The 20,936-nt window shown below is 51.6% G+C and overlaps 1 protein-coding gene across 4 annotated transcripts; it reads right to left on the reverse strand.

The window, feature by feature from the left end:
- Window positions 1–1,747: 1,747 nt before the first annotated feature.
- Window positions 1,748–11,884, reverse strand: LZTS3 (leucine zipper tumor suppressor family member 3). Of its 4 annotated transcripts, XM_036418428.2 has the most exons (6): window positions 11,758–11,826; window positions 8,114–8,173; window positions 6,771–6,995; window positions 5,808–6,279; window positions 4,605–5,480; window positions 1,748–4,268 (listed from the first exon to the last, which is right to left on the reverse strand). In XM_036418428.2, the coding sequence occupies exons 4-6, from the start codon at window positions 6,252–6,254 to the stop codon at window positions 3,564–3,566; spliced, it is 2,028 nt and encodes a 675-aa protein (XP_036274321.1). In that variant the 5' UTR covers window positions 6,255–6,279; window positions 6,771–6,995; window positions 8,114–8,173; window positions 11,758–11,826; the 3' UTR covers window positions 1,748–3,563. The 4 variants fall into 4 exon arrangements, with proteins under 4 accessions (XP_036274321.1, XP_045430167.1, XP_036274322.1 ...); XM_045574211.1 differs by lacking the exon at window positions 8,114–8,173 and having other exon boundaries at window positions 11,758–11,884; XM_036418429.2 differs by lacking the exons at window positions 8,114–8,173; window positions 11,758–11,826 and adding an exon at window positions 7,800–8,066.
- Window positions 11,885–20,936: the final 9,052 nt, after the last annotated feature.

Consider the following 20,936-nt stretch of genomic DNA (forward strand, 5'->3'; position numbering starts at 1 on the left):
GCCCTAGACAGCCTTTCCTGGGGGCACTGGAGAGCTGCTGGTCAGGATCATCATACCTTGTCAGTGCCTTGGCTGCTCATCCATTCATTCATTCATTCAAGAAAGAGGAAGGGAGAGGGAAAGAGATAGGAACATCAATGATGAGAAAGAATTATTGATCTACTGCCTCCTACAGTGGGGATCCACACTGGGGATTGAGCCTGCAACCTGGCTATGTGCCCTGACTGGGAATGGAACTATGACCTCACGGTTAATAGGTCCAGGCTCAACCACTGGGCCATGCCAGCCAGGCTCATCCACTCATCTTAAGGGCTACAAAGGAGACCCGAGACAAAACTAATGTAGGCAGGATACTTCACTGCAAGGGAAGAGGTGGACAAGCCTGGCATTCCAACTCCTGAGCTCTGCAGAGGTCTGAACATTTGGGGCCTCAGACCACTGACACCACTGCTCAGGTAGGTACTCTCACTTGGGCCAGATCAGGGCACACAGTTAATTGTTGATTATGATTCTGTCTTTGTCTGTAGAACCCAGAGAGAGCAGGGGGCTCAACCCCAGGGGATGGACCACACACATTACTCAGAGGAAGCCAAGGCAATCCTATTGTTCCTTGACAAATACTCAATGTCCCAGCCTCACTTAAAATGGAAAGAATTTTAATTTTTGGCAAACAAAATTTAAAGGAACACATGCTAGTAGGGTTCTGGGAAAGCTTTTACTTTCATGATAAAGTAGTGCTGTCTCAATGCCTTCTTGGAGCTGTGGCAGCCACCTGTGGCATGGTGTAAACAGCAAGAATATGAAAGTAAGAGGATGAACAGTCTGAGTCCTTGATGAACCAACACCTATGACACGTAGAATGCCTACCAGACTTGTCAGGTTAGAAAAAATAAGCCTGTAATTCAGGTTGGGTTGCTTGTAGCATAATAGTCTTTTTTTAGAATCTGAACTATGGCATCTCTTAAAAAAAAAAAAAAAAAAATATATATATATATATATATATATATATATATATATATATATATATATATATATTTTAGAGAGGGAGAGAAACACTGTCAAAACATCCATAAGCTGCCTCCTGCACGCCCCCTATTGGGGATCAAGCCTGCAATCCAGGCATGGAAATCTACTGGCAACCTCAGTGCATGGGACAACCCTCAAACAACTGAGTCATACTGGCCAGGGCGCCTAATACATTCTTGATTGGGGGGGGGGGGGTATAAGGGTGCCAAAAAAATTATCATAAAAGACATCACTATGAACAATAAAGGTTTATTAATAAAAATTAAAAAAAATAAAGGTTACTTTGGTGATCAGGAAAAAAAATAAAATAATAAAAGACATCACTTAACCTCAAAGAATGACTCCCTTCCTGCAGCACACTTGAGTCATTTCTGCCTCACTAATTACAAACTGGTTCTTAGACTTCATTAATATGTATTCTCCCCTCAAACATCAGCCCATTGCTATAAGGTGGCTCAGGCCACACAGGCTGCATCAAGCTATCCTGCATCATCTCTTTTTGGCCAGCAGCCTTGGAACCAGCTTGAAACTCTGAAGAGAATACCCCACTGGCCAGAACTGTGGGACCACGACTCCTCCTGGGCAACATGGAGGAGCGTGGACTTGGAGCCAACCTCTTGGCATGGTCCAGTGAGCATGCCTATGGCTCCTCTGGGATATGTTTACTCCAGCTTTGCCCTCCACACCCCCTCACCTGCAAAGACACAAAGAGGTCAAAGAATGCCGCTCAAGAGGCTTTCTCCATTTTATTTCTTTGGGAAAAGAAAACAAAGTCTTTCCATCACATATGGTAGAGATATATATTTATATATATATTTATATTTATATATAATTTATTTTGTAGTTGGAAGTCCCAAAGCTGAGTCTGTTAATATATATTTTTTTATTTTAAAATTTTTTTTTTCCTACTAATGCCTTCTCTTCCCCCTGCCCCTCTGGCCCAGGCCCAGATTCTGGGACAGGTACACTGAGGGGTGAGTGGAATCGGCAGTGATTGCCAGAATGGGCCCCCAACCCAGAGATCTGGTGAGGGCCACAGGAAGGGGCTGTGCAAAGAGATAGAGGCCACCCGGAGAGGCACTCCTGATTTCATAGGGGATGCACAGCTTGTTAAACAGTCACCAGTCATGGGAGGAAGCTGGTCAGGGGTTAGAGGACTTGCTCACAGTAGTTGCCAGCTCTCTCCACCCTGTCCCCAAACCTAGTCTTGGGGGCGGGAGAAAGAGAGTGAAAAAGAGAGAAATACAAGGGCTAAGGGCCAAGCCTCCTCCAATTTTTATTGCTGGTGAATTAGAAATTTGCCTTTCCCTTCCTACCTTGGGGAGATGGACTCTCAGAGGGCCCACAGAGGAGGAAGTCACGTTGGCTGCCCCAACCCCACGGATGGCCATGGCAGGCCTTCCCTGGACTACCTCAGGGCCCTGGGAACCCAAACGTCAGCCTTGTCATTCAAGGGCAATCACACCCTCCGCCCCCAAAACCAGGGCCTCAGGCTCAGGTTTGGGCCCAGTGGAGCTTGGAAGTGGGCAGTGAATGCACCAAATATCAAGCAGAAATTTCTACTGGAAGAGAAGGTGAGTTTTGAGGGAAGAGGTGACAACGATGTTCTGAGCTGAAAGCAAGAGGCTGGGGGAATGGAGTGGGAAAGACATCACAGACACTCATGACCTCAGGACTGGGTGAGGGAGTGCCTGAGAGGCAGGTAGCACTTAATAGCTGTAGTTAGAACCAGACAGTGGCCCTGTGTGTGGGGCAAGCCAATCAGGTGAGGCTATTGCCCTTGGATTGTGGCCTGGAAGGGGTGTGGGGAGGGAGTGCTTAGAAGCCTCCAGGTGACCCTTCCAGGAACAGGAGGGCAAATCTTTCCTGGACCCACTGGGCCTCCAGCCCCAGCCCTACCCTCCCTCAACGCACACTTATGGACACACACTCAGACCAAGCCAGGCTCTGAGGCCTGAGCCCAAGAGACCTTGGTGGGGAGGGGCTGGGCAGGTAGCCCTCTCAACCGCAGGCAGGCCATCTGCTCCCACTTGTCCTGCCCATCTGCCCAGGAAGGGAGAATAGTGCAGGAAGGAGAGCGACCAGGAGCCCAAGGCCTATCAGTTTCAGCAGACCCCCTCAGGTTACATGGCCTAGGAGGCGAGCACAGCGAACATTACTGGACACAGAGTAGCCAACCCCACGAGGGGCTGGGGCACCTCAGGGCACACAGGCCTGCCACCTCCATCTCCAACAAGGGAGTGCCAACAAAGGGAGCCCGGGCCCTAATCCCCGCTCGCTCGCTCGCTCGCTTTGCCCTCTCGCTGTTCCCTCTTTGGGAGGAGGGCCCAGTGGGTTGCCCAGAGGGACAACAGTAGAGCTAGGAGGGCACTCAGTGCAGGAAGGGAAGGGACCTGGTCACAGCTGCTTTGAGAACCTCTTTGGTCTGGGGATACGGGAAACCTGGGGAAGAGAGATGTTGGGGGCGGGGGCGGGACACAGGGGGGCTCTGGCCTTTGACGGGGCATTTGTCAAAAGTCCCAAGCCCAGATCAGGGATCAGATTTCTGTGGACTCGATGCGTTCCAGGCGGGAGGGGGTCCAGGCTTTCTTCTCCTCGCCATGTTGGGGGGTGGGTGTGCTGGCACCCCCCGCGGCCCCGCGTTCACGCAGCCGCCGCTCCAGCTGCTGGTTGCGCTGGTACATGTCCACGTAGCTCAGCTGCAGCTGCTTCTGGTACTCGATGACCTTCTCCTTCTCCTCCAGCCACACGCGGCGCTCCTCCGCGAAGCTGGCCCCCTGGCGCTCCCGGGCTCGCCGCTCGGCTGCCAGCTCGGCCTGCAGCCGCCCCACCTCCCGCCGCAGGGCCCGCGTCCCGCTCTCCCCACCCGCATCCACCTCCCCGTCCAGGGAGACGGAGGAGGCGGCGGCGGCCACGCCCGCCTGCCGGCGCATCTTGGCCTCGTCGCTCTCGCAGGAGGCCAGCGCGTCCTGCGGCTCAGCGGCGGCGGCGGCGGGGTCCGCGGGGGTCAGCGCCGGCTTGACGGCAGGCAGCTCCCCCTCGGCCAGCTCCAGGCTGGCCTGCTTGCTGCTGAAGGAGTCCCTCAGGCTGAGCAGCTGCTCCTCCTTCTCCCGCAGCGAGGCCCGGCCCTCCCGCAGCTGGGAGCGCAGCCCCACGATCTCACTCAGCTTCTGGGACACATCCGCCTGCGAGTCCTTCAGCTGCTGCTTCAGGAGGGAAATCTCCCCGGCCTTCTGGCACACCTGGGCAGGGACGGGAGGGAGAAGCCAGGGTGAAGGCAGAGCTCTGCTCACCTCACCCCGCCTCCCACATGCAGTCCCACGGGTACCACGCTTCTCCAGGGCATCAAGCTGGGCAGAAGGGACACACGAGGCCCCCTCAGACACAGGACATACGCGGCCAACCCCACCCAGCCCAGGGACAGCTCTCTCTGGTCCTCACGGGAACTGCTAATCAACCTTGTGCCCCACCCCAAACTTTCCTTCCCCCGGTGATCAGGGTGGCCCACTGCTCTGGGTTTCTCTGGAGGGACAGAGGGAGGAGGAGACGGGGAGAAGGCCCGAGCCCCCAACCCGCACCTCCCACTTAGTTTCCTCCATCCGGGGCAGGAAGTCGGCCTGCTCCTTCTGGCAGGCGGCCACCTTGTCCTCGAGCTCTTCCCGTTGTCGCATCAGCCGGGCTGCCTCCTCCTGCAGCTGCTTCTTGTCCTGCTGCAGCCGCAACACCTGCAGCTGCAGGCCCTGCTGAGCGCGCTGGGCGCGGCGGGCCACCTGCTGCAGCTTCCCGCTGCAGCCCTGCCGCAGCTCGGCCAGCTCCCGCTCCCACGCCTTCTGCCGCTCCTCCAGAACCTGGGCCACCGCCACCTCGCTCTGCTCCAGGCTCCGGCGCAGGGCGGCCACCTCCTGCTCCTTCTCCCACAGCCGCTCCTCGAGGTCCTGGATCAGAGCACTGGGCGAGGGTGGTGAGCAGGCCGAAAACGGCAGGCCTCCACCTCCTCCGCCCTCGCCCGCTCCCAGGTGGCCAGACCGCCCCATGGAGGAGGAGGACCCGCTCTTGCTAGAGGCCCGCCCACTGTCAGAGGTGGCCAGGTCCTGGTAGCCCGACCCGCCGCCGCTACTGCCCGTGCCACTGCCACTGCCACCGCCGTAGCTGGCAGTGCCGATGCGGTTAATGTGGCTGGTGGAGGCGCTGAGGGGCGCCACGTGCTGGCTGTAGTTGGAGCTGTAGGTGGGCAGGCTTGTGAGGGAGTTCCGGCCGGAGTCTGAGAGGCTGCCCCCACCCCCGCCCGATGGGGTCATGGTCCGAGACTTGTCCAGTCCACCCTTGAGGCCCCCAGGACCCTGTCGTCCCTCAGGGGTCCCGCTGGTCTGTGGGGGACACAAGTTCTGCATGGAGTGGAAGTTCTTGGGTACAACAGGCTTGAAGGCGGAAGGCCGAACTAGCGGCTCTGAGCACTGCGTACAAGCAAAGAAGGGGGAGTGGACATCAGGATGGGGCCTTAGCCTTGACCCCAGCCTCTTCCCTTTGGACAAGACTTCCCCACTTCCCACCCTCGTTGATCTCCATCCCGGGAGTCACTCAGGGCTGGGTGTCTACCTCATGGACCACCCAAGCCAAGTCTTTGTCCTGGACCCACCAGCTGGATTTGGCCCCCACGGCCCACCCTTCAAGTCCAGTCTCCATCCTGGCACCTACAACAACCCAAATAACTCTAAGGAAGTCCACTTCACCGTCCACTCCGAGCTACCTCCCACCCCCAGGAAAGGGCCCTGGGGACTGACCTGGTCTAGCTTGCCAGAGGTGGCCAGGAGCTTAGGTGGGTGGCTGGGCTCGCGATACTGTGGTGGGGCCTTGTCACTGCTGCTGCTGCTGCTGCTGCCACCACTGCTGCCCACCACGTTGCCACAGACGTCCGTGTGGTCGCTGCCCCGCAGCTCGCCGTTGAGGTAGAGGGAGTTGGCGAGAGCCTTGTCCTCAGACGGGTAGCGGCCTGGCCTCTCCCTGCTGGCCCCACTGCCTCCAGCTCGAGGGCCCTGGCTGCCCCCACCCCCTGTGCGGGTGCCCACGCTCTTCATGGCGAACTCCTGGGCGTGGGCCACTCCACTGCCCACGCTGCCCATGGCCAGACGAGGGTCTGGGGGTCCGAGCTCAGAGGGCCGTGGGGCAAAGGCCAGAAGGGGATCCCGCCCTGAGTCAGCCCGCACAGGTAGTGTCTCCAGCTTCGCCATGATTGAACCGGGAGAGTGGGGGGCACTGCAGGCATAGGTGAGAAAGCGGGATCCGTCAGACCACTCCCATGCCCCCACCACACCACACCCGCCCGGTCAGCCCCAGCACCACCTGTATCCTACCTCTCAGTGTCCCCTTCCTAAAACAGACACAAGAATTCCCACACACCCAAGGAGAAGGGACGGGGCTGGGTAGAGTGATAACCTTGGTAATGGGAGCTGCATGCTGCCCACCTTACAAAGCCTGAGCCCAGGACACCATACCCATCCTTCCCTCCCAGATTTGCTCAGCTCTGTATTCCACTGCTCACCCACACCTCCTCCGTGTGCCTCCCGGACTCAGTGGCCCACTCAGTTCTTTACTGCAACCCCGGGTCTGGACCCCTGCATCCCAACCTCACGGGCAGGGGGATGGGGTTGGAAGGGGCAGCAGAACGTGAATCCCGAGAGAACCTCAGAAGTTAAAGGAAGGAGAGAAACCCACCCCTATCCAAAAACTGTGGGTGGGATCCTAACCTAAGGTGTTGCAGTCCAGGGCAGAAGTGGAGGCTCTAGACCAGCACAGGCTCCTCTCCTGGCCTTTCCAAGGGGGTGGGGGACGGCAGGCCCTCAAGCCTGGGGCCCCTGGAGGCCCGGTATGCAGGGGTCATGCGCCTCACTCGGGAAGTCGGAGCTCGGCCGGAACCAGCTGAGTGCCTTTGGACAGACCGGCAGAGCCATCCTGGACTGCAGTCTTCTTCCCTGTGAAACGGGAGGAATGAAGGACCTACCTCGCGGAGCTGCCACGTGCCAGCCACCCCCCCCCCCTCCGGCGACAGGCGCAGGAGTGGACTGGGGCGTTGGGGGGCGGGGGCAGCAGCAGCAGCTTTGCAGCGCGCCTCCCGGCCCCGCGGCACGACCCGGCCCCCGCGGCCAGCCAGGAGCCGCGGCTGCAGCGCATAGCCAACGAGCCCTCCCAGAGGTCTTTCCACGGGGGCTCCCCGGGGCCAGGCACGGAGGGTCCCCTCCCCGCATCCAGTACCTCGGAGGAGGACCCCAAGCCGGCAGAGGCCGGGGCGGAGAACGCACAGCACGGCCGCTGGCAGCGCCCGCCCGCCGAGCCTCTCGCAGGGCCGGCCTTGCCCACAGGTGGGCGGGCATGGGCGGGGCCTGGGCACCCGGCGGAGCCTGGGAAGATCCCGCGCCGCCGAACCTCCCCAAGAATTCACGGCCTCGGGGAAGACTTCCTGGATTACTCCCCTTCCCCGCTCCCTGTGGACCTTGACCCTGCTCAGTGCTCCGTGAAGTCCTCCGCGCCCCTCAGTGGGCGCGCACCCTCCCCACCCCCAAGGCCGGCCCCCAGGAACAGGGCCAGCAGGGCCTCGGGTTACCTGCGCTCAGGGAGCCCCTGCTTCCTCGTTCCTTTGTCTCAAGCCCGCACCTGGGAACACCTGCCCCAGAGATCCCAATAATCCAGCCTGGCAGGGCTGCAATTAGTGCCTACCAGCAGTGTAAACACTCAAACGCGCGTGCCAGAGACGGCGGGAGTGTCCTTCAGGCTCTGACGCCCTTACTGCCATCAGAAACCAGGCCAAGAGCACTCCTCTACCAAGGTGAAGGGGTCCAGGTGGCACCCCACAGCCCCTTGAGCATTCCTCACACTGTCTTCTACCCAGGTGGCCGCTTCTAAGGTCGTGTCCAGCGGAGCCTGACAAAACTGTTGCCCTTCAGAGTCTCCTGGCCGCCACACCAAGGAATTACAGCCCTAGGTGGCTGGAAAGTTCACCATCAAGCCAGTCCACACTGCTTTTGTGAAATTCCACTCTCTCAGCGCCTGATCCTGAGATCAGCACTGTGGAGAAAAGCACTTTATCACCTACCTCTCTGGGCCAATCTGTCCCGTAGGGCGCAACCGAAGTGCAGGATCAGCAAGTTCAGACCTAGAGAGAGGGGGGACCTCCTTACTTGGGTGCCCCAGGTGCCCGCCTCTCATGCCTCACCCTAGTCCCTGTACACTCCCAGTATACACGAAGCTGGCTACCCCTCAGATCAGTAATCCCCCTCCCATCCCAATCATGACCCCCTTGTCTCACCATCCCTGGTACAGTATAGGCTGAGGATGGAGGCTGAGTGGCCTGAGGCTTGGAACCAGCGGGAAGGCCTGGGCAGGATTTGGGAGGAAAAACTGACAAAACTTCATGCAGATGGAGTTCAGGGGATGGGGGCAAGGAAGGATCTGGGTTGGGGGCAACAGGGTGGGCATGACACATTTAATATGATAGGGGGAGAATGGTTGGGGAAAATAGGCTGTAAACTGTAAACTTTGGAGAAGACCAGAGAAAGATCGCTCTCACATATTGGAGAGGAAAGGAGGGAGGGGGGGAAGAAGAAGAAGAGAGAGAGAGACTGAGCATCATCAGCAATCAAGGATAGTGTGGGTGGGGCCCAGCCACTAGCGAGGATAACAGAGCCTCAGGAGCCTGGGAGACAGTGTAGGAGCAGGAGGAAGGCCAGAAGGCAAGCCCCGCAGAACAAAATGGGGGCTTTCAAGAATGTGGGTGCAGCCCTAACAGGTTTGGCTCAGTGGCAGAGCATCGGGCTGCGGACTGAAAGGTCCAGGGTTCGATTCCGGTCAAGGGCGTGTACCTTGGTTGTGGGCACATCCCCAGTAGAGAGTGTGCAGGAGGCAGCTGATTGATGTTTCTAACTCTCTATCCCTATCCCTTCCTCTCTGTAAAAAAATCAATAAAATACATTTTTAAAAAATAAAAGAATGTGGGTGCAATTCTGGTGTTAAAGACGGGCCAGGTAGAATTGGGATTGCAGAGCATGCCTGAGAGAATGGTTTCAGAAAGGTAGTGCAAGGCAAAGCCAGGAGTAGAGGGGTCTGGAGGGAAGGATAGGGGGTTCTCTACTAAAAGAATGTCAAAAAAGGCAGTCATTTAGGTGATTTGGGACCCAAGGGCTTATTTCTGTTTTTAAAATTAAACATGGTAGAAACTTGAGTGTGTTGATATGCTGAAGGAAGTGAGACTGGAGATCTAGGCAAGGGGGCTGCGCCAGAGGCCTGGGTGTGAGCGTGAGCAAACCTCGTCAGTAATCACGTTGATCATGAGAGTGACAGGGGATAGTGATGTTTGGAAAGGTGCTTTGTAAACTCGAAGGTACAATACAAGCATGCAGTACTACTACCTTCTCTGAGAACCAGGAAACAAGATTCTGACCACAGGTTGGGGCTGGTCATATGCCAACTCTGCCCCACCATTTCCCTAGAGTGTGTGGTTCCCAGCCAGACTCAGGTACCCAGAGTTCTGGATGGAAATGGGGTCTCAGGACTCTCTCCTAAGCCTTTTTAAAAATATATATTTTTAATTGATTTCAGAGAGGAAGGGAGAGGGAAAGATAGAAACATCAATGATGAGAGAGAATCATTGATTGGCTGAGAGGGAGAGATAGAAACATCAATGATGAGAATCATTGATTGGCATGCCCCCTACTGGGGGGGGGGGGTTGTCCAGCCCACAACCCAGGCATATACCCTTGACCAGGATTGAATCCAGGACCCTTCAGTCCACAGGCCGAGGCTCTATCCACTGAGCCAAAACAGCTAGGGCTCCTAAGCCTCTTATACTGGTTTTTACCTGGGAATCCTTTCCTGTCAACCCAAAGCGGTTCTCCCTCAAGCTTCATTTCCCACAGAGCTTCTTGGCATAACTCTAACCTGCCATGGGTAACCCCATGCAGGCATTCCCTGTCTCTTGCCTATTCCAAGCTTGTTTCCTCAGAACCGCGGCAGGGAGCTGGCAAGATAAGGAGGGGCATATGCTTCCCTGATCGGCAGAAACTGAGTTGAGCTTTGCTATGGGTCAGAGTCCTGCACTGGCCTCAATAGCCGAGTATGCAATGGCAATCTTAAGGCTCAACACCCTGGATGACAGCCTGTTGCTTGACTCTATCTCTGTCTCTTTCCACCAACCTCAGTGCCTGGGAAATTCCTTACAGTATTAGCAGTCACAAAGAGCCCAAGTGGATTCTACATGCAGGTTACATGGGCTGATACCTCCAACCCACAGTTATAACTGCCCCTCCCTATCTGTTTTCCTCCCAAAACTGGGAACATTCCACCTTCTCTTGGGGTCTCAGAGGTCCCAAGCTCGGCATATTCACCTAAAGATCTCAGCAGCCCTCCTGCCAGCACCCTCGCTGGGGGCTCCTCACCTGCCTCTCTTCCTCTGCACTCCCTCTCCTGCGCAGCTGCCAGGGGGAACCTCTCTAAAGGGCAAAGCTGATCTTGTCCCTGCTCTGCCCAAATTCTTCCGTGAGCAGCACCAAGCGCAGTAGGCTAGACAGAGTTCTGGAGGCATCGGCTCCAAATATAAATTAGGGGTGGAACTGTGTGCAGCTTATTTCACCTCAGATCCAAACACCTACCTTACAGGAATCTTAAGAAGTGTATGCCTGCCATTCCTCTCAGCCCCCAGAACCGGAGAGAGCCTGCGGCAGGGCCCCCAAGGCCCCTCCCACCGCACATCGTATTTCCCCTGGTCTGAGCCCCTCTCCACTCCACACACAGTCTCTTCCCAGGTCTCCGAACCCATCCTGCATCCTTCAAGGCCCGATCCAAATGCTGCCTCCCAGGACAGCATCCTGGCTGCCATGGCAGGAAGGGGTCTTAGAGCTCTTGGCTCAGGCTACTTCATGGAGATGCCATTCTGAGGCTTCCCCGGTGCTGGCCTGTGGGTGCCCACGAGGCACAGATTGCAAAGTCCTGGGGGGTCCCTGGGCTCTGGCACTGAGGAGATGAAGAGAGAATATGTGTGGGATTGCTAGTGATAGAGGCAATGAATCCAGGCAGGAAAATCAGGAAGGTCTTCTGGGAAGGACTAAGGGAGGAAAGAGATCAGGGGCACTGGAAATCTTTTGGGGGTGCGGAGGTCTCCAGAACTTCTTGGTTGGGATGTGTGAGGGGAGATCCATCTTCCCTTGGCGACAACGGGTGAAGGTGATCCATCCCCTAGATCCTGGATCTGATGAAGTCCATGGTTTCAGGACTGTGGGGGCTGACAGCAAACCCTCCCCCCCATCACACACACGCGCACACACACGAGTCTCCGTGCGGAGGGGTGGGGGTGTTCGCCATTCACCTACAGCCCACAGCCCTGCAGCGCCAGAGAGACCCCTGCCACAGGCCGTCCCGAGAAGATGCCCAGGGGGTCTCTGCGGTGGGGGGAATCCCGGCCTAGCTCCCCGCGCTCCCCACCAACGCGGGTGGCCCCGGGGGGCGGGGCGCAGAGGGAGAGGTGACATAATCCGGGCCGCACCCCCTCCGGCCTCCACTGCTCCCCAGGCCCGACGAAGCATCCATGACATCATCGGACTCATCTCCACTCCCCTCCCCCCCACACCCCAGCAGCGGGACGCGCCCCCTCCCCAGCTCCGGTCCCGCCGGAGGAGCCTCGCGGCGCAGAGGGCACGGGGATGGGTGAAGCGGAGAGGGGCGCCGCGGCGGGCCTGCTTCACTTACTCGTGGCTCCAGGGTCCGGCGCGGGGTCTTCGCGGCAGAAGCCACCGGCCCGGCTCGCTGGCGCAGCCCAAAGCCCGCCCGGCAGGGCGCGCGGCGCGGGCCCGGCTCCGCTCGGCGCCCCTCCCGCTCCCCGCCCGGCCCCGCCCACCTGCAGCTGCGGCAAATGCGGGCCCGCCCCTGGCCACGCCCCCCGGGGCCGCCAATCTCCGGGCCGGGGCGGGACTCGGGGCTTTAACCCTTTGGCTGCTGAACCCCTGCCCACGCCTGGGACCCGCGCCCAGACTCTGCCTTAGAGCTCCTCTACTCCTCGCCTGTGACCTCCCGAGACCCCTGGGCCCAGTCCTCGGTCTCTCTAGCAAACCCCGTGCGGCCACGCCCTCTCTGAACCCCGCATCTTTGGCGACAGGGAGGGAGCCCACAGGTTTGGGGAAGGGGCTCGCGATGCCGAGCCCCGAGTCCCATTTCTCTCCTGCTCGAGCTCTTCGGCAGCGGCCGCCCAGCGGACGCCTGAAACCCGGGAAGTCTGCAAGGTGCGCGGTGCCAGAAGTCATGGGTGGATGTGACACGGCGGTGGGAAGACCCGCCCTCGCGCGGGGACCACAGGCGGGTGTGTGGGAGGCTTCCAAGGACCGTGTCTTACATTCGTCAGCAAACCGAGCCGGTTTGAAACTTGCTGCTCGGAAAAGCTCACTGGCGGGAGACAAGTTCTCAATAAAATATATGTGACAGCCCTAGATGGTTTGGCTCAGGGATAGAGCCTAGGCCTGCGGACTGAAGGGTCCCAGGTTCAATTCTCGTCAAGGGCACATGCCCAGGTGGTAGCTCGAGGTAGGGGGTGTGAAGGAGGCAGCAAATCAATGGTTCTCATCACTGATGTTTCCATCTCTCTCCCTCCTCCCTTCCTCCCTGAAATAAATACAAAATATATTTATTTTAAATATATGTAGTATATATATATAACATTTGAGCAGGCTTTCAGCATTTTCACCTTGCGGCCCGCACCTGGGAGGAGGCCTGGCCCTGTCCCGCATCCTGGATGAGAGAGTGAGGTGAGGACTTCCTCTCCTAGCCAAAGCATCTGCTTCTGAGCATGCACAGCATTCTGTGAGGGGGAGTGCTCACCTTACCTGGAGTAATCTTGGAGGACTGCCTGGAAGAAGAGGTCTGCCTGGAACTGGGGTCTTAGCTTTAAATAGGGCGGAAAAGCAAGCCAGGCCTAAGGTTGAGCATTAGCAACAGCCTGGAGGTACAGGGGTCCATCCTAAGAACCTGCAGTGCCTCCACTCTGGCTGAGATATATAACCCATTGTTTTTCTACTGTTGTAGCAAATTTTTTGGTTACCTGTCATCCTATTTTATAGTTTTTACTTTTGCTATTTCCTGTTTTCTGAATTTTTCCATATTTGCTTTTATCTTCTAGTGTTTTGCAAGGCAGAGAGCCAGTTTTTAAATTGTCTTGGTGGTTGCCTATAAGGTTACTAAATAAAAAGTTTATATTCTGGCCCTAGCTGGTTTGGCTTAGTGGTATTTATATAACACAAAATATATACTCATCAACTGTTTATGTTATTGGTAAGACTTATGGTCAACTGTAGGCTACTAGTAATTAAGTTTTGGGGGTCAAAAGTTATATAAGAACTTTCAACTGGGCAGGGATTGGTGTCCCTATCCCTCTCTCCCCACATTGTTCAAGGGTTACCGTAATCTTGTTTTTTTTAAATCCTAACTTGAGGATATTTTTTCCATAGATTTTTAGAGTGGAAGAGGAGGAGGAGGAGAGAGACGCACACATATCGAATGGGTGCCTCCCACACATGGCCCAACTGGGGCCCGAGGATCAAACCTGCAACCGAGGTATGTGCCCTTGACTAGGAATCAAACCTGAGACCTTTTAGTGCTCAGGCTGATGCTCTCACCATTGAGCAACCAGCCAGGGCTTAACTGTAATTTTACATGTCAATTATACATTAAAAAAAAAAAATGATAGCAAACTGGGCTGGGGTGTTTTAGGTGAGCAGTTTGCCTGGTGCTTGTTGGGACTTATTACCCTCAAAAGTCAAACATTTTGCCAGTATGTCTCAGGCCTTTTTCTATCAGTTTTCCAGAAATAAAAGGTCTTTTCAACTTAGAAAAGTTTTCTTCTAATATGTTCCTGTCTAATCTGTGAACAGATTGTTGTTCTTTTCCTCCACTAAAATTATCACATTGGGTCACCGCCTCAATTAAATCTTTGTCCTTTTCTCTGCATCATGGGAGAGTATCTCAAGTTTTTCTTCATCTTCACGAATTTAATATTCTTCAGTCATCAACAGTATTCTTTGCATTTAATTCTGCTTATTTTCCTTTCATTTTAGTCAGTTCCCACCCCATCTATCTTGATCTAAATCTCTCTTTATAGTTTTCTGTTCCTAGTTTTAGAGAATGTGGTTTTGCATCTTAAGAACATCAGGAAAATAAGAAAATACTCTAAGTGACTCTGTTTTAATATATATGAAAATTTTGATAAAGTAGACCATCTTCTGGGAAATAAAACTACAAAACTAAGAAGAGGTTGAGCCCGGCTGGTTCAGGGGATGATTCGATTCCCCTTCAGGGCACATGCCCAGGTTGGTGGGCTTGATCCCCAGTGTGGGGCGTGCAGGAGGCAGCCAATCATTGATTCTCTCTCATCACTGATGTTTCTAACTCTCTCTTCCTCTCTAAAATCAATAAAAAATATATTTTTAAAAGAGGTTGAAAATATTATCCAAGAAATATGTCCAAAAGTAGACTTGGGACTTGGTTTAATGAAAGAATTCTCTTAAATTTGCTATAAATAGATCTGCTGTAAGTCTAAAAGTGCCAGAAAAGTTAGAATGCTATTTCATTTTCTGATGCCACAATTCCCCTTTACACCAATTCCCAAAAAAAGATGGCATAGTTCAGCCCTGGCCAGGTGGCTCAGTCAGTTGTATACAGCCTCAGTCTGGGGACTGAGGGGTCCCGGGTTCTAGTATACCAAAAGGTTGTGGGTTCAATTCCCAGTTGGGGCATGTATGGGAGGCAACCCATCAATGTTTCTGTTTCTCTCTCTCTCTCTCTCTCTCTCTCTCTCTCTCTCTCTCTCTCTCTCTCTTCCTCTCTTTCTATAAAATCAATAAAAACATACCCTCAAGTGAGGATTAAAACACACACACACACACACACACACACACACAAAACCAAAAAACAACAGAGAGCGCATTTTTTTTTGTGGGGGTGGGAAATTCCTAAATACAAGTCAGGGTAATAAAATTAAATAACGTCTATATATACAATCTATCCTATATAACCCTATATAGGTTAATAAAGAGCTAATATGCAAATGGTCATTACATCCTCATGATGCCATGCCATAAATGCTGATACACTCAACACTGGGGAGAGAGGAATGGGAACCAGCCAGGTAAAAATGGGCTCTCAAGAGAGGAATGGAGACTAGCCAGGCTACGACTGGGAGAGAGATAAGCTGCCTGCCCCATGGTTCCGGGCACCAGTGCCTGCGACCCAGGCAAAGCCACCTGCCCACAGTCCCCTGCAGCTGCGGCCAGCCTGGCAAAGCTGGATCCTGGGTGCCTGCAGCAGACCAGAGGGAGGGAAGCCCGGGTCCCGGGTGCCTGCAATCTGCCAGAGAAGGGAATCCTGGGTCCCAGGTGCGGGGTGAGGCAGAGGCGGTTAGGGGCGATAAGGCCAGCAGGGGAGCAGTTTAGGGGCTATCAGACTGGTAGGGGAGCAGTTAGGGGCGATCAGGCAGGCAGAGGTTGTTAGGAGCTATCAGGCAGGCAGGCAGAGGGATTAGGGGTGATTAGCCAGGCAGGCAGGCAAATGGTTAGGAGCCAGCTGTCTTGGATTGCGAGAAGTGGTTGAATATCCTCTGAGGGGTCCTGGATTGGAGAGGGTGCAGGCTGGGCTGAGCAGCCCCCTTCTCCCCACATGCATGAATTTCATGCACTGGGCCTGCCTCCCACATCCTCTGGTTATTCACTACAGTCCCAAGAGATCCACCTGTGTGCCCATGTTTGGCTTGTAATGGCCTCCTCCCTGAGCTGTGAGGATATATAACTAATAAACTGCTGTCAAACTCACTTGCCCAGTGTCAGATATTGTGTGTTGTCATCCTCATAACCCTAGGGTGGAAATCAGGAATCCCTCCCTCACCAGTGGAATAAAGGGAGAGGTAATTTAAAAAAATCTGTCCTCTTGCCGAAACCGGTTTGGCTCAATGGATAGAGCGTCAGCTTGGGGACTGAAAGGTCCCAGGTGCGATTCCAGTCAAGGGCATGTACCTTGGTTGCGGGCATATTCCCGATGGGGGGTGTGCAGGAGGCAGCTGATCGACGACTCTCTCTCATCGATGTTTCTAACTCTCTCTCTCTCTCCCTTCCTCTCTGTACAAAATCAATAAAAATATCAAAAAATCTGTCCTCTCAATAAAGCTGGGAAAACAAAAAACAAGAAATAAGAGTCTATTAGATTGATAAAAATTAAAGACTGATGACAACTCGGCTGGTGTGGTTCAGTGGTTGAGTGTCAATCCATGCACCAACAGGTTTCTAGTTTGATTCCTGGCCAGGGTACATGCCTGGGTTTCTGGCTACATCCCCAGCGGGGAGCCGTGCAGGAGGTAGCTGATCAATGTTGTTTCATCAATGTTTCTCCCTCTTAATATACTTAAATATATTTTTATTGATTTCAGAGAGGGAGAGGAGAGATAGAAACATCAATGCTGAGAATAATTGGATCAGCTCCCTCTAGCATGCCCCCTATGGGGGATCGAGTCCGAAACTCAGGCATATGCCCTTGATCGGAATCAAACGTGGGACCCTTTAGTCTGCAGGCCGAGGCTCTTATCCACTGAGCCAAACTAGCTATATATATATATATAAAATTTAAAATATATATATATATATATATATATATATATATATATATATTAAAAGACTAATGCTATCCCATGTTGGTGATGGGGTAGTAAAACAGGAACTCAGTATTTTTTGAGTATAAATTGGTACAAACTTTTGGAAGAACAATGGTAACATAAAAATGTGAAATGTGCATGTTCTTGGAACCAGCAATTCATTTCTGAAGAGAAATGCTATCGCAAGTAATAAAACAAATATATGAAGTCACTGATGTACTGATTGTAATAGCAACATCAACAAAAATTACGCTAGGGACAATCTAGGCCTCAGTTGTATTTCAGCTCCAGGCCCAGAAAAACAGCAAAACCAAACAAGCTATACCATGGCTGACCTCAGGACCAGCTACACTGAATAATGACCCTCACCAATCCATCAGTGGGGACCCCAACCCTGAAAGGACACAACTAGAAAGCTACTCAATATTCTATTGGGATCTACCTCTAGGCCCTCTCCTAAAATCTCCACCCTTAAAACTCTTAGGAGGAGGACCCAGCCTGAGCTTTCCCTCCCACCCTCGCTCCCGGGAGCATGCCAGCACCTTTTCCCTCTCCCTCCCCTCAGGTCCATCACCTTTACCTTCTTCACTTCTAAGCTGCAGGGGCTCTTCATTGGCTTCTGCAACCTCTTTGCTAAGCCCATTCTGTCTACAAATTACTTCTATTCTATGATTCTCTAAATAAATGTTCTCTTATAGTTGGAGGAAAAAATTAAATATATCAATCTATTAATAGAAGACTGATTAAATGAATCACAATACATTCAATGCAATGTAACAATAGAAAGCTATTTAAAAGAATGACATGGATGCCCTGGCTGAGTGTCAGCCCCAGCACTGAAGAGTATTGGGTTCCTGGTCAAGGGCACATACCTGGGTTTCGGGTTCACTCCCTGCCCCTGGTTGGGGCATTGTGGGAGGCAATCAGTCTCTCTCTCTCCCTCACCCTCCCTTCCTCCCTCCCTGTCTCTCTGAAAAAGCAATGGAAAAAAATATCCTTAGGTGAGGATTAGCAAAACAAAAAGATATACATGTCTATGTACTGACATAGAAAAGTGACTATATTAAGTGGAAAAAAGCAAGCAACAGAATCACATGTATATATTATACTCTAGTTTGTCTATTATTTTAAAGCCAATATATACATGCATAAAAAAGTCTGGAAAGATACACAAAATTAACAGTGGCTATCTTGAGGTGGTGGGATTGCAGGAGGCATGGCAGAAGGCAGGGCTCTATCAATTCTATAATGTTTGCACTTTCAAAACATGTATTACATATATATATATATATATATATATATATATATATATATATATATATATATATATATATATTATTGATTTCAGAGAGGAAGGGAGAGGGAGAGAATGATAGAAACATTAATGATGAGAGAGAATCACCGACTGGCTGCCTCCTGCAGTCCCCCTACTGGAGATCAAGCCTGAAATCCAGGCAGGTGGCCTGTCAAACCCGGGACCCTTTAGTCTGCAGGCTGACACATCATCCACTGAGCATGTATTACTTTTTTTTTTTTTTTTTTTTACACTTGATCTTAGCCAAAAGGCCGAGAAGCGATACTTTTTTTTAAAAAAGTAAAAAAGTTTGTTTAAAAGAATAAACAGGTAAGCTTTTAAAATTTAATAACAGCAGATTATCAAGATATTAAATATTTGCTCAAAACCCCTGCCCCAATGGAATTCGTGTTTTAATGGGAGGAGAGAATAAGTAAAATATATTATATAATGATTAGAAGGTACTAAGTATAAAGAAGTTGAGATTACTGGGGAAACCCAATTCTGGATAAGGTAGAAGGCCTCACTGAAAAGGTGACATTCAAGTGGCAGACGTGGAGTGGAAGGAACAAGCCAAGTATAAATCTGGAGGTTTCTAGGATGCAATCCTTTCATCTATAAAAAAAACAAACGAGCTTTTCTTTTTCAATATTTCCTTGTTTTGTTGCACTAAAGCTCCCAAATGGAAAAAATCTCCTTTAATTACAATATTTAATAAGCCCAATAACTACAGAAGGAATTGAAGATCTACCTTTTTATTTTTATTTTATTTTTTAAATATATATTTTATTGATATTTCAGAGAGAGGAAGAAAGAGGGACAGAGAGCTAGAAACATCAATGAGAGAGAATCATCGATCAGCCGCCTCCTGCACACCCCCCACCGCAGATGTGCCCGAAACCATGGTACATGCCCTTGACCGGAATTGAACCCGGGACCTTCCAGTCGAAAGGCCAACGCTCTATCCACTGAGCCTGGCTGAAGATCTACCTTTTTATTTTTATTTATTTATTTTTTTTAAATATATTTTATTGATTTTGTACAGAGAGGAAGGGAGAGAGATAGCTAGAAACATCGATGAGAGAGAGTCATCGATCAGCTGCCTCTTGCACACCCCCTACTGGGGATACCAAGGTACATGCCCTTGACCGGAATCGAACCCGGGTCCCTCAGTCCCCAAGCCGACGTTCTATCCAATGAGCCAAACCGGTCTCGGCTGAAGATCTACCTTTTTAAATGACACTAGCCCTAGATTGTTCCAAGGCTGAGTTCTTCCCAATCTATAGAGATCATTCCAAAGAGGAAAAGCTCCCAAATTAACTTTATAAAGGTAGAATAATTTTTTGTTTTGTTAATCCTCACCTAAGGGTATTTTTCCCATTGATTTTTAGAGAGTGAAAGGGAGAGGGACAGACACAGATAAACATCGGATGTGAGAGACACATCAACTGGTTGTCTCCTGCATTCACCCCAACTGGGCTGGGGATTAAGTCTGCCCTTTACCTAACTGAACCTGTGGCACTTTAGTCTGAGGGCTGATGCTCTATCTACTGAGCTAAACCCGTAGCCAAGCTAGAATAATCTGAATGCCAAAATCTGACAAATGAAAGAAAAGAAAATTATGATTATTAATCTAATCATCTGTCTTCCCCACTACCTTGCAGCATCACGTAGGCAGGATTCTTTTTAAAAATTTCATATCCCCATCTGGTAAGCAGAATAAAGGCCCCAAAGATACCCAACTCCTAATCCCCAGAACCTGTGACTATGTTAGGTTACAGGCAAAGAAGAATTGAGGCTGTAGATAGAATAAAGCTTCTAATCAGATAACCTTAAAACAGGGAGATTATCCTGGATTATCTAGGAGAGCCAATGTAATCACAGGGTCCTTAGAAGTGGAGGAGAGCCGAAACCGGTTTGGCTCAGTGGTGAAGCTTCGGTCTGCGGACTGAAGGGTCCCAGGTTCGATTCATACCTTGGTTGCGGGCACATTCCCGGTAGGGGGTGTGCAAGAGGCAGCTGGTCGATGTTTCTCTCTCATCGATGTTTCTAGCTCTCTCTCTCCCTTCCTCTGTAAAAAAAATCAATTTTATATATATATATATATATATATATATATATATATATAGCAAATGTTTTCAATTAAAAAAAAAGTGGAGGAGAGAGGCAGAAGTGAGGGAGATCTGGTTATGGAAGATTTGTTAGAGATGCATCATAGCTGGCTTTACAGATGAAGGAAGGGGGCCATTAGCCAAAGAATGTGGTAGCCTCCTGAAGATGGAAAATAGCTCCCGCCCTAGCCAGTTTGACTCAGTGGATAGAGCATTGGCCTGTGGACTGAAGGGTCCCGGGTTCCATTCCAGTTTCAGGCTTGATCCCCAGTAGGGGCATGCAGGAGGTAGCCAATCAATGATTCTTTCTCATCTCTGATGTTTCTCTCTCTCTCTCCCTCTTCCTCTCTGAAATCAATAAAAATATTTTTTTAAAGGAAATAACTCCTAAAAGAGACATAGCCCCACCTTGATTTTAGACCATTAAGAACCATGTTGGATTTCTAACCTACAGAACTATAAGCTAATAAATTTGTGTTGTTTTATACCATTTAGTCTGTGGGACTTTGTTACAGCAACAACAGAAAACTAATGCAAGCATAAAATAGAAACTCAACATTTATTTGCTGAATGATGAATGAAACTGCACAATCTCTGTCTATAAGTACTGGGTTAAAGGAAGAAATAGACCATTCACAGAATACAAGTGACCAATAAGCTGTTAAAAACATCATCAGCCCTGCCAACACTGAAGAAATGCAAATCAAAATCAAATTAGCAGACTACTGTGATCCTTTAGAATCAACCCAAGTTTTCCAGAAGGGGGATCGGGGCTTCTTCTCTGGGATGACTAGGCAATGCCAGTGATGTCTGAACACCAAATTGGAGGGCAGACAAG

This window comes from Pipistrellus kuhlii, unplaced genomic scaffold, assembly GCF_014108245.1.
Source record: "Pipistrellus kuhlii isolate mPipKuh1 unplaced genomic scaffold, mPipKuh1.p scaffold_m20_p_6, whole genome shotgun sequence".
NCBI lineage: Eukaryota > Metazoa > Chordata > Mammalia > Chiroptera > Vespertilionidae > Pipistrellus > Pipistrellus kuhlii.

What these genes read in the sequence shown, in the direction of transcription:
- LZTS3 (XM_045574211.1), bottom strand. Translation starts at nt 6,254, where the DNA reads ATGGCGAAGCTGGAGACACTACCTGTGCGGGCTGACTCAGGGCGGGAT. An exon ending in CCTCTGGCAAGCTAGACCAG is followed by an intron (nt 5,481 to 5,807) that starts GTCAGTCCCCAG and finishes GCTTGTACGCAG; the next exon opens with TGCTCAGAGCCGCTAGTTCG. An exon ending in TGGAGGAAACTAAGTGGGAG is followed by an intron (nt 4,269 to 4,604) that starts GTGCGGGTTGGG and finishes GTCCCTGCCCAG; the next exon opens with GTGTGCCAGAAGGCCGGGGA.